The 12945-nt window shown below is 37.9% G+C and overlaps 1 protein-coding gene across 2 annotated transcripts in view; it reads left to right on the forward strand.

Moving 5' to 3' along the window:
- arhgef3 (Rho guanine nucleotide exchange factor (GEF) 3) overlaps positions 1–12945 on the forward strand; it is a 78753-nt gene that overhangs the window by 25056 nt on the left and 40752 nt on the right. The window contains exons 1-2 of one of the 2 annotated variants that reach the window (XM_060858001.1): positions 9198–9369; positions 12706–12768. In XM_060858001.1, the coding sequence (XP_060713984.1) occupies positions 9337–9369; positions 12706–12768 (96 nt within the window). In that variant the 5' untranslated portion in view covers positions 9198–9336. Of the gene's footprint in view, positions 1–9197; positions 9370–12705; positions 12769–12945 lie in introns of those variants that run through there. The other variant, XM_060858000.1, reaches the window with a different exon arrangement.

Here is a 12945-nt window from a genome sequence, read left to right on the forward strand (position 1 = left end):
CCCGAGGTAGTTCAGATAAGCGGTAGAAGATGAGTGAGAGAGTGAGTGAGAATGTTTAAGATTAACAAGAAATATTTTAACTGCTACTATTTAAAGGGAGTACTGCTGTGAAAAAGCATCTCATTTGCAAAATAAATGTTATTGCACTTTTGTTCATATAACAGTACTTTTTAAATAAAAGTGTGCAATACACTTCTTTTGAATTTATTATTGACTTTTGTGCATAACAATGCCAATAATCTTGATTAATCACAGAAAATCATGCGATTTATCGCAATTGCAAAATGTAATCGTTGCCCAGAGTGTATATATATATATATACTGTATGTATGTGTGTGTTTATATAAAGATAGATACATACAGTACATAGATTCATAGAAAGAACTAAAATAAAAAAATAGCAGTAATAAACTACTTATTTGATCAAAGATGAATTGTGATATGGGTTGTTTCAGAACATAATCCTTTTCCCCTGTAACTCGAACCCTAGATCCCAGAGTGTGCTTTCCCCGTTAGAAAGGCTTCCATAGAGCACGCTTAGCAAAGGTGCTAAGTATCCTTGACGAATTCTTGAAGGGATCGTTTTTCTAAGAGCGTACTGTAATTATCTGTTATGTTAGTAGACTAACCAGCCAACACAAGATTAACAGTCTTTTCCTTGTGGGATTGATTTTGCTCTGGGAATTTCCCAGAATTATTTAATGCCTTTTGAAAGGGAAGAAAACCCTAGTATCTTCAAAAAAACAAACGAATGTATGAAAAGTGTGAGTCAACATTTCTTATACTGTAGGTTAAAGTTCGTTTTTTTTTTGCCGCGAGAAACGGACATACTGATTACATTTAAGAAAAAAATCTACCGAATCTAGTTTGACTAATCAACTGAAGTGGTTAAGATCCAGAACTAGTCTACAAGGTGAGCGAGTCCTCAATGCACATTTATGCATATAAATTTAAGGCTATATTTCATAGAGGTCAGAAATGGAAGTTGGGCTCAGTGTATCATCACAGTAACCAGCAGGAACCTGTTCAAAGCATTTATGTAGAAATCCACCAGAGCTGATACGAGTCTCCACGATGAACTCGGTCCTCCCTTAAGCACATTTGCCCTGTTTACATTTTTCGACAATGTTCTTAATGACATTTGAGAAATGTCAGCCAGGAGATGTAGCGTTTCAAAAGGACAGCATCAAAAGCCATCATTGCATTTCATTGCTCCCGTTAGCATTACAGCTCTGTTCATGTTTTAAATTACACCTTATCTTCAGGACTAACAGAAGAACCATGGAAGCTTATGGAAGTGCCCGGATGTCAGAAAATATTACAAGGATTTATTAAAGTTCTACCTTGAATTTCCTTCAAGCTAAAAAAAATATCTATCTACAGTATCTATCTATCTATCTATCTATCTATCTATCTATCTATCTATCTATCTATCTATCTATCTATCTATCTATCTATCTGTCTGTCTGTCTGTCTGTCTGTCTGTCTGTCTGTCTGTCTGTCTGTCTATCTATCAATTGGTCTGTCTGTCTGTGTCTATCTATCTATCTATCTATCTATCTATCTATCTATCTATCTATCTATCTATCTATCTATCTATCTATCTATCTATCTATCTGTCTGTCTGTCTGTTCTGTCTAGCTGTAAATCTGACAGTATATGCTGCATATTAGAAAAATGTCTGAATACAAAAATCTGTATATTTCAATTTTACAGTTTCTTGAATTTGTGAAATGATTCTTTTTGATGATTTGTGGTTGTGTCGCTTCATTCTAGTAAACAGCTGCTTACATATTAAAACAATGGTTGAGGTTTATATGTGTTCTGAGCTCATTATATCTCTTAGTCTCAATACAGTTTTAATTGACTGCCTTGTTTTGCATAGCGGAATTTATTCCTTTAAACAAGCCACAACCTCGTAGCAGCCAGAGGTGTGGTGGCTAGAAATCTGCGCTTAAGGATAAAGAGCATGAATAATACTAGACCATTGAAAACAGACTGTATTTAAAGCCGTATTGACTTCCTTTGTCGGGAGGAACGGTGTATCACGAACACTACTGGCTGTGAGAATGCATCAACCCATCAACTTTCACACTCCGACTGCCTGCTGCATCTAAAAGGAAATTAAAGAAGGTCATTCATTTCATTTCCTGCCCTTTAATTTCACAGCAGTTAAAACATCACATTTTAGAAGCCAAGGTTCATGTGCTGTTACAAGCTGACAGGGTTTTTTTTGACAAAAATTTATGACGTCTGTCGAAGTTTCAGGGTTTCACTCCAGCATTTCGAATTCCCATCCAATCCCACTAATGTTTTTGTGAGATTCCTCCACTAGCACATGGTTTTGGCTAATCGCTGTTGAGTTCATTTGAATCAGATGTGCGATGTTCTGCTGGTGGAATTTTACAAACAGTTTAAAATAGCAAAACAGCCTTTTGGTGAGGTTTTTGTGGAGGAAAAAAAATATGCTCTTGGGAAATCAATCACTGTTTTGGAAACATGAAAAAAAAAGTGGTTTAACAAAAAAAGTTTGCTTTAATAGCATAAACTTTCAGTGATACATAGTGAAGTACACACTGTACTGTAAGTGATGTATAAAGAAACAAATGGCAATGCATCTCAGTGCAACATGCAGTTGTTGTTGCCACCGTAAGTTTTCTGATAGCAGCAGGTTGGTGACATTTTTTTTATTCATTTAATGTACGTCATACTTTTTAACCGTTTCTAGCTACATCTAGTGTTGTGTTAATGAGAAAGCTCTTCATCCTGACAAGCTTGTTGGGAAAAAACTTAGTTACAGCTTTAAATGTGGTGTTGAAAAGAAATCTCTTCATAGAAAACACCACCTTTATATTTACACAATATTGTGGCGTAATCAGTTTTAACACTTTTAACAATCAGTATTTACTCTCTCAATTACACTCCTTTACTTTACACTCACAATTAGACTTAAGTAGTTTTATACCTAATTATATATACATTCTTAACATCTCAAGGGAACCAATCTGGATCTTTAACTTCCTTAAAATATTTGAATACAGTTATTTAATAATAAATACCAGTCTATTAAAGATCCAGTATATTGTGTAATTATTGACCAATAGAACACCATAGGGTAAAGCAAATCTTTGCAATTTGTGTATTAGGTATTCCTCAAGGTTAGGTACTACACATATTCTCCAGTTTGTCTGTCTTTAGTCATCTTTATCAGAGAGTTACAAATACAGGTTGTTTAAACTGTTTTTTTTTTTAAGAGCACAAGTGTGGAATAAAACAGATTTTTGCATCTTCTGGTGAATTAATAAACCTGCTGCAACCCACCCATCCTGTTAACAATAGTTTGGCAGTAGCGACAAAACTGAAAAACATGCTGTCGTGACAATGACTGAAAGAAAATGGTTAGAAGTAGGAGAGGTGTTGGCACTTACCTTGTTTGACTGGTAAGTTTGTGTTCAAGTCTTCATGTCAATAAAACAAGGTCTATGGCTAAAAATTAAAATGACATCCTTTAAAACATTCCAGATGAGTACTTTGCCAACATTTTATGAGGTAATTTTGCATTTAATATGTTTGTAAGGCCTTGAGAAAACAGGAGTTTATGAGTCAAATATAGGACTGTGTTTACTTTTAAAGTTCGACACATAATCTAGTGTCTTAGCTTCTACCCGATCCTGCTTTTGAGGAGTAGCTACATGTAAATCCTCACCCTGTCTCTTACCCCAGTGGGCTTTTATCTGGACCCATTTGCTCTAATCCGTCCTCAGCTGGGAATTTTTAATTAACATTTCTGTCCCCGGTCAATAAGAACAACAAAGGTTTTATTTGTCCTAGCACGATGCAAAACAACACAGCGTCTACTTGTTGCTGGTTTACGTTGGCGACTTGATCTCCATCCTATCAGATAGAGCTAGGAAAAAAATCAACTTGGTACTTTCACTAATGCTTACTTGAAAATTTGTTTGGATTTGCAAGATGGGATAAAAAAAAAGATCTGCTAAATATTTTGGTGAAAGTCTTCCAAACTGGTTTATACAGTAATATAGCTGGTTTATTCTGTCATATATACTTCTTAATGCTTTTCAGATCTGAGTAAATATGTGGAGCGTCCAGGCATTTGAAGAAAACTTTCTGCACATTCTCCGAATATCTAAGACCCACTTTATAATTGTTTAGTCATGTGTACAATATCAAAAATCTTGGCATTAACCAAAGATCTCTCATATTGTCTCTGCAACTGGCCAATCAGCAGTAAGATTAGTTCAGTCTTGGTCACATGGCCTGTGAACTTTGTAAGCGTTAGTTTCCTTTCTCCTGATCAGAAGAGTTCTTCTCACAGTTCCAGTCCCACAACCTTCTTTTCCATCTAATCATTCGTGAACGTCGGCTGTCCAATCCTTCTGTCTGGCATTTCATTAAAGGCAAGAGCACTTTGTCAGCCTTCTTGTGAATTAACAGCCAAGTTGGTATTAGCGCTATCTTTAACAAAGACCTGCGCTGGAGATAAGACCTCAGAATGTTAGAAACACAAATCGTGATTTTCTTTGCCAGTTTTTCATGTGAGCACTTGCTGGAGTCTAAGGCAGATGAAAAAGTAGAAGCGTCCCTGACTGAATTTGAATTAATTTGGCTCTGTAGCTGTGAGTTAAACCAAATACCTTTGAAGTGAAATAAACTTGACAAGCGTGGTTCTGTGAAGGCTTATTTGCACCTTATGAATGAATTAAAAAGTTATATTCATGACTTCTTTACCTCTGTACAGATTCGCTTTTCAAAACTGAACCAGCAAAAGACAGACCAGACCGGGAAGACGTGCGGATTCTGAACGTAACGCTCCAAAATGAGGCTTGTTGTCATAATGAAATGTTTTCCATGGAGGATTCACCTCGCGTGAACTTTGCCATCAGTGCACTGTGAGCGAGTCCTGTGTTAAATTTAAGGTTGATTAATTTCCCAGCGGACCCCAAGGCAAAGTAAAGAACTGTGAAAGCAATCAGACAAAAACATATTTTTAGAAACCAGAAATGAACACGAAGCGATTTCTTCTGCGGTTACTTATCCATTGGCCATACTGAAATGTTACAAAAAGACACTAAACTGAACCTCTGCTTGGGGCTTGAAGGGTATCTTTAACTTGCATGCAGTGTACACTTTAAAGCTTTAATTTACTCCTTCAGGTATAATTATGTACCTTTAAGCTAAACAATATGCACATACTAAAAATACAGTAGATGTATCATTTGGGAACCACCACCACCACATCATCATCATCATCATCATCATCATTTTCATCATTTTTTCTGAGGTTTACCACAAATCAATGCACCAATACACCAATTTGCACCTTTATGTGAATTTTTAATCTTTTCTTTTTTCTAACCAATCATAACCATACAGATTCAACAGACACTGGGGCATCACTCTTCTATCCCTGTTTCTTCTACACTTCAGATTCAGATTTGATATCACAAGTTATAATGGCTTGCTTGCCTTTCTTATCAGAGTTTAGAAAGGATATAAAAATCTACCATCCATCACTTAAACTCTTGTTTTTATCTATCTTCTCATATCCCCAAGTCATGCTGTTTGCAAACAGAGGCAGCGTGGGTAGATTGTTGATGCCTCCACACCTGGAAACGATTCCACGGCCCCCAGTCCCACCGATAATTGGATAACTGAAACAATGTAGATTTCGTGTGGAATACAACCAAAGCAATTGCCAAGATGGCTGCCATATGGAATTGTGGGGAAGTTGCAAATGGACCCTTACTGGCATCATTTTTCATTGTGTTCAGCAACAAAATGCTGCAAAAATTTAAATACAAGGTAAATAGAGGATCGGATTGCATGATGTGCAAATAAACATATCAGCCATTTGGCAGTTATGGTCTTATTGCTTTTATGCACTTATAGCGACGGGCTTCAGAATTATTATAAACAGTACAGAGTAAGATACATTAAGTGGATTTTCAAAAAATCTGCCACATCTTTAAGAATTTTGTTAGAAACACTTAGTAATGAGAATTCACTTATTGTTTCTAGAGTGTATCTAAAAACCCTAGAAGGCCTTGATGCTTTTCTGATAATGCTGACTATACTGTACGTGAGTTAACTTATAAGACAACACTTTGATAGCTATAAAGGTTAACTGTAAAAGGTTTGAAACTTCAACAGCAGCATACATCAACATACACTAACATGGAGAGGTGGAGTAATGTAATAATTACTTGATAATCTTAGATCCGGGCTATTCAATTGATGCCTCGCAGGTAATTTTTTTCCGGCAGTTCAAGTAGCCTAGTGTGAAAAAGACATTCATTCATTCATTCATTTTCTACCGCTTATCCGAACTACCTCGGGTCACGGGGAGCCTGTGCCTATCTCAGGCGTCATCGGGCATCAAGGCAGGATACACCCTGGACGGAGTGCCAACCCATCGCAGGGCACACACACACTCTCATTCACTCACACAATCACACACTACAGACAATTTTCCAGAGATGCCAATCAACCTACCATGCATGTCTTTGGACCAGGGGAGGAAACCGGAGTGCCCGGAGGAAACCCCCGAGGCACGGGGAGAACATGCAAACTCCACACACACAAGGAATCGAACTCCCAACCCTGTAGGTATGAGGCAAACGTGCTAACCACTAAGCCACCGTGCCCCCTGAAAAAGACATCTTCATAATAAATTTAGTTCAGTCGAACACGGACTCTAGGCTTATGAAGTGACGCTTGTCTGTTTCATTCAGCACGAGTCGTAGCACAGAGCAGGAGTCACGTGATGTTAGGCGAGTGATGCGAGCAGCGTCTCCTGTGAGACGCGATGACTGACAGGGCGATGACAGATGAATGTTCATTTCTTTCTTCAGATTTTCTGGAAAAAAATTCTTGAAATTCTAAATGAGTGTGATATGGCTCTTTCTGATTTACCCATTTCAATGTAGAAAAACTTCAGTCCACTTTGGTGTCTCACAATACACTGATGTTGTTTTGCAGTTTCAAAATACAACACGAGCATGTTTATATGTATAAAAAATGTTTAGTCAGGTGTGTTATGATCTCTCCGGCTCCTTTTTTTTAATGATTTTAATGAACTGGCCCTCATGATGAATTATTTGAATAGCCCTGATGTAGATATTACACTTGACAGTAACTTTGTATAAGCTTCTATAAATTAAGCATTGGAGATAACCTTTGGTAATATACGCTCACTGTTCCCTTTATTGGGTATATACTGTTATAATAACGTATACCGTCGCATTCGTCCATTTATTGACATTAATCCTGTGAATGTGCATTAAGCCATGCAGATACAGGTCAGGAGTTAAGCTTCAGTTGATGTACATGTTAAATGTCAGAATAAAGGGGAATCTCAGTCGTTATCGGTGCCAGACAGGCTGGTTTGTGTATTTCAGAAAGTCTCTGGAGACTTTGCTCTAGACATTGCAAAGTATGGTCTAAAAAAACTTGTACTCATCTTTGGTACATTTAGTAACTGAAGTCATTATGTGCTGTTTTGTGAGTGTACTCCAGTGTACTATAATGGGAATGTAAGCTCATGTCTTGTTCCTCTTGGTTGTGTTGCGATTCAGAAAAAAAAAACGAAGCATAGATTAAGACTTTTTATAAGAATCAGCTTCTGTAATATTATTTTAGCTCAGCCTTGTCTTAATTCTCACCGGTGAGTCAGTTGATATTGAAAAGTGAAGTTAAGATGTTGTACATAAACATAGTTCAGTGATTTTGTCAGCAAAAACATCATTCGTATTTAACCTTTAATTGTATCTGACTTGGAAATATATTTGCCAAACAACGTTTTTTTATTTCTTCTGCATATGCAGTACCTGTCACAAGACGTGATGAAAAGCATCTCCACAGGCAATTTCCGAGCGCCACGTGACTGTCAGCAGGCTGTAATATGTATTCAGAATGTGCAGCTCATCTCTTTGCTCATGCTGGCTTTCAGAGGTTATTACCCTCTGCACCTCTGCAGGTTTCAACCAACAGAAACATGTTTTGACTTCGAGCTGTTCCACATCCCCGCTGGCTTAGTGTGTACTTTTTTAAACACAGACCTCCTTCACTTATAGATGTTGAGATTTTAATTGAGATTGTGCTAAAGTCTGAAGTTATAAATCCTGCAGTTTTATTTCAGTAAACTCAACATGTGGTTTTACCGGAGCAATGACGTTGTGAAACGCTCCGTTCACACCCAACGCGAAGGCTTACAGTGTTTCAAGAGATGACTTCATTAGAACGAGTTCCTAATTCATGTGTACGTTCATGTGTACAGCATATTATCAGATAAACCTAAGTACCGCCCTTTTGCAGGAAGTGCTAACAGGAAGCCAGTTTGTTTCCAGGAAGTGTGTTTCATAGGGATTTCCCAGTTTCCTGTTCTCACAAACCCAAGCAAACGCAAAAATAAATGTGTTATATGGAAACATATTAGATGCATTATACTGGAATTACTTGTAGGGTCACCTGAGATAATTAAAACTTTATATATATATATATAATAAATAAATAAAAATAAAAAAATAAAAAAATATCTGTTATTAGTAGTAATTTTATTTTATGTTAGCATTTATTATATATTTATAATGATAAAAATATAGTGTTATTTATTTATTTATTTATTTATTTATTTATTTATTTATTTGTTTGTACTTTATTTAATCCCATTGTCTAGCAAGCTAACCTCTATCACACAGTAAACACTGAAGGTTATTTATACTCTGTCGGTTAATCAATTAATCAATCAAATAATGAATTAGTTTTTTAATTTGTTTATTTATTTTTTGGGGTTTTTTTATTTAGGTTTACGCAGGATGTATAAGAAAAAAGTCATACAAAATGAATTTACCAAGAAATGCCAAATTATTAACGTTATTAAAAGATAAGAATAAAAATGATGATGACAAGGCACTGAAACAAAATATAACAAATAAATAAGTAATACATTAATAAATAAATATAAGTAAACAAATAACAAAACAAATAAAGGCTTAGAAATACTTTTAACCAGCCAGTTTGGTGCAGTTTCAGGATGCCCTTTCCCGGCCAGAGAGCTCCCTGACGCCACTCACCCTTTGACAAACAAAACCGGTACGGTTGTCTGGGAGTGTGGCTCTACCCCGATATAGCAGCTTCCCCTCTCGCACATCCTGTTTGCTGCACACAGGGCCCGTCTCCTTTGTGTGCACTCACACACTGTGTACTCTGCTGGCTGATGGGTGACGACCGCACTGGCTCTGATACGCAAGGGCCCATTTGGGAAATACGCCGAATTTGTGCTGATTGTTGGATTGAGGAACATTACAGTAGTTCCTGATGATGGGGTGCTGTCTTTTTGTGCATCACAAGGTGAGTGTGGACTCACTGCATCACTGTGACATAAGTTAGTAATTATTTTAGTGATTATTATAGTGATGGTTTATATTTTTCAAAAATGTATTAGTTTCTCTCATCTCTTAATTACAATGCCGTTTGGGAAGTGTACGTCAATTAATTTCTGAATGCTTTACATCAAACCTACATGAACTTTCACTACCTTTTGCGGCGGGTGGCGGTGAAACCTCTACTAAGGTGTCTGAGTGATCCTGCTGTCTGGTTTCTTCTACTTGGTCGCTGAATCAGATATGTGACTTAATTATGAGTGAACAGCATCATCTTATATCGATAGCAGAGATGTGTAGAAGGACGTAAATGTATTTATGTATTTATTAACATTGAAATCCTTCTGGTTTTACAATGTTGACATTTCTAAGATGTTGTCATTATAGTGATCTCATTTATCACAAAGTTTTAAAGCTTTAACACATATTTAACCAAGAACTGCGACCTGTAAAACATCAACACTACTTGCTACTCTTTTGCAGATCATTGTTAACTTTTTAACAATGAGTTGAAGTAGAAATTTTCAAACGTGATTTGAGGGCATCCTGATCAATCTCAGACACTCCACAGTTAAGGTAATAAGGTGCCATAAAACCGTGTAAAATCAAGGGTCCATCTCTTTAATACACTTGTAATATGACGCAATATAATATAGCTACGTTTTTTAATATCACTACATCCGGTTCTTTTTGCGTCTCTCCACCTGTTTCTTCCTCAACAACTTTCTCTTAATTTCCGCGTTTCTCACATCCATATGAGAATATAGTCCAAAAGTAACCACTGTATACAGTTACTCTTGCCAAGAAGCATTTGCACACCAAAGGGCATGTGGTAGCTTAGTGGTTGAGGTATTGAGCTACCAATCAGAAGGTTGTGAGTTCGATCCCAGGTCCACCAAGCTGCCACTGTTGGGCCCCTGAGCAAGGCAAATTTATTTTGTCACATTACAGCACAGTGAAAATATGAAAACTTTGGAGGTTGGGGTCAGAGCACAGGGTCAACCATGATACAGTGCCGATACAGGGTCTTGCTTGAGGGCCCAACAGTGGCAGCTTGGCAGTGCTGGGGCCTGAATCCCAAACGTCTGATCAACAACCTAAAGTATTAACCACTTGAGCCACCACTGCCCCTGTCATGTGTCATGTCAAGGCCATGTGATGATCTTTCAATCCTCTTATAGTTTGCCAAGCAGAGGAGGAAGAGATTACTACACCTGTTCAACTCTCGTCCTCTTGACCTACACGATTAATCTTTTACAATAGCACACTGAGGAAGTCTGAGGAAGAGGAATCCCAGAACCCTTTTTTTTTCTTCGTGACTGTTTTTTATTTTTGCAAAGACCATAAGATGAGCTACTGCCTACTGGAAAGATATTTGATTTCCTCTTTTCCACTTTTCACAAAGACTTATGTTTATGGAAGATCCATGTTCCATTAAAATTGCAGGAGTCCCATTAGTTGACTTTATACCCCAAGTCATTTACAGTTCGAATCCATCTGGTCCCAATAAACCAGAGGTAAATGAGCGTTAAAAAGGCTGTGGGAGGCAACCTGTGTATGTGCTCGAATTGTGGAGGATTCTTGAAACTGATTCCTGGGAGCAGGGCAACATCCCTCAAGCTCTTTAGAGGAATGCGTGTTTGTCTAAATGGAAGTCGTTCATTAAGGTTGAGCCTCCGCAGCCCCTCTCGATTCCAGTCTTCCAGTCTTTCCCTCTGGCTAGAGCATTTGGCTGCTGTGCTTGAGTGCTTGTGTGTGAGCTACCGGTGGGTGGCAAGGGAAGAGCTGGAGTTCACGAAGATGCTTCTGGGCATAGCGTATACAGATGTGTAATAGCAGAAAGTCATGAATCAAATATTGAATCCAAAGGATGCGCAAGAACGGGGCGTGTTTTTACAGAGCTTCCTTTTTAATCAGCTCTTATCGTTTCACACCTGCAGCACGATTAATGTGAGCTCACACGGCTGGAATGTGTGTTGTTGTTTAGTTTTTAATCCACCTGGAAGTCTATGCTTATTGTTCCTCCCTTGTGTTTTGGAGCACGACGTGGCTTTACGTTTCACTTGTGTTGAGTAACCGAAGCTTCTCTGCCACATGCACAGGTTAAATGTTTTGTTTCACGGTTTTTTGATGACACTCGTCCCCCAAAACCACCGCTTGGTTATATTTTGAATGTTTTTCTTTCCATATGAAAACTGAGAGTGTGCAGCATGGTTTATGCAGCCTTGCATGTACTCAAAACAAAACTTTCCTGTCTTGTGTAGGTTAAAGTATAGAAGTGGACTAACCTTTTTTGTGAGTTCATGCCCTGGTCTTTACACACTATAGACATTAATAATGTCATGAACTTTGCAGACCCAACATTAAGATGCCATACAATGCATCTATGTCATAACACACAATCACGGATTTCCTGGAATTATTGTTGAAGTCCAGCTCCTACAGCCCATACCTGTGAAATGTATGCCAATAGGGTTCCATTTAGGTCAGAGCTGCTAAACGGCTTTCTATGCTTCACGTGTGCCATTGTTTTTCTCCTCAGGCTGACCTCTGTGTAGCTGCGAGCAGTAGCAGGATGCCAGAATTTAGCTCTATTCAGACGCTGGTTGTCATGGAGAATAAACAGTTGAGCAACAATAATAATAGATCCTTGGGCTGTATAAAATCCCAAGACAAGGAAAAGAGCGGATGGTATCAATTTAAATAAACGGCTCTGTTAACGATCGGAATTGCAACCGGTTTTCGAGTTCGTCTTGATGGGGGGTCTTAAAAACGGTGGGCAGACGGTAAAATTTACAGTCGGCGATTAGAACAAGTACGCCATGTCACGATGTGGTTCTGATGTGGCTGAGATTATCGAATGTTCCACCATTGTCCAAATTTGTACAGGTTTATTTAAAACTCTGTGAGCTTTATATATATCCTGTAGTTTGATATTAATTGAAACCAAATGTGTAATTATACTCAAATATGTCTTGAGATGTGTTTCTGTCTTATGGAATGTGTTTTTCTGTCCCGGGTTTGCGTATAATCAATACTCATCAGCTTTCATTTACACAAACCACTGTTACATAACAACACATTTAAACCGAACAAGGATTTAAACCGCAAACACAAGAAAGTGAGTGAACTCTTTTTGTAAATACTACTTAGAATCTGAAGTTTGCCTTGCAATTTCTTCGTATTAGGGTGGATATTACTGACATCCATCAGTATCATCATGAACCTGTCAGAGAACAGCAAGATACAGATACAGAGCTTGGGTAGAATTTAATGTTGTGTCTTTCTTTTCTTGTCTTCACAGAAAAAGAGGAAGCAAAGGAAAAGGGATGTGGACTCGCTCAGTCTCTGCAGTCTGGACATCAGTGTAAGTCTGAGCATTGGTTGGGTTGCTTGATATTATTATAACTGTGAGCCAATGGTGCAGAGCTCTGAGTTCTCAATTCTGATTGGACAGAGGCAGGTCTAACAGTAACTGAGGCTGCCCAATCACAGAATTATATTCATGTGCTCCTTCGTATAGCTTATCGTTTCCATAGTAACA

Source organism: Tachysurus vachellii, chromosome 22 (genome assembly GCF_030014155.1).
Source record: "Tachysurus vachellii isolate PV-2020 chromosome 22, HZAU_Pvac_v1, whole genome shotgun sequence".
In the NCBI taxonomy this organism is placed as follows: domain Eukaryota; kingdom Metazoa; phylum Chordata; class Actinopteri; order Siluriformes; family Bagridae; genus Tachysurus; species Tachysurus vachellii.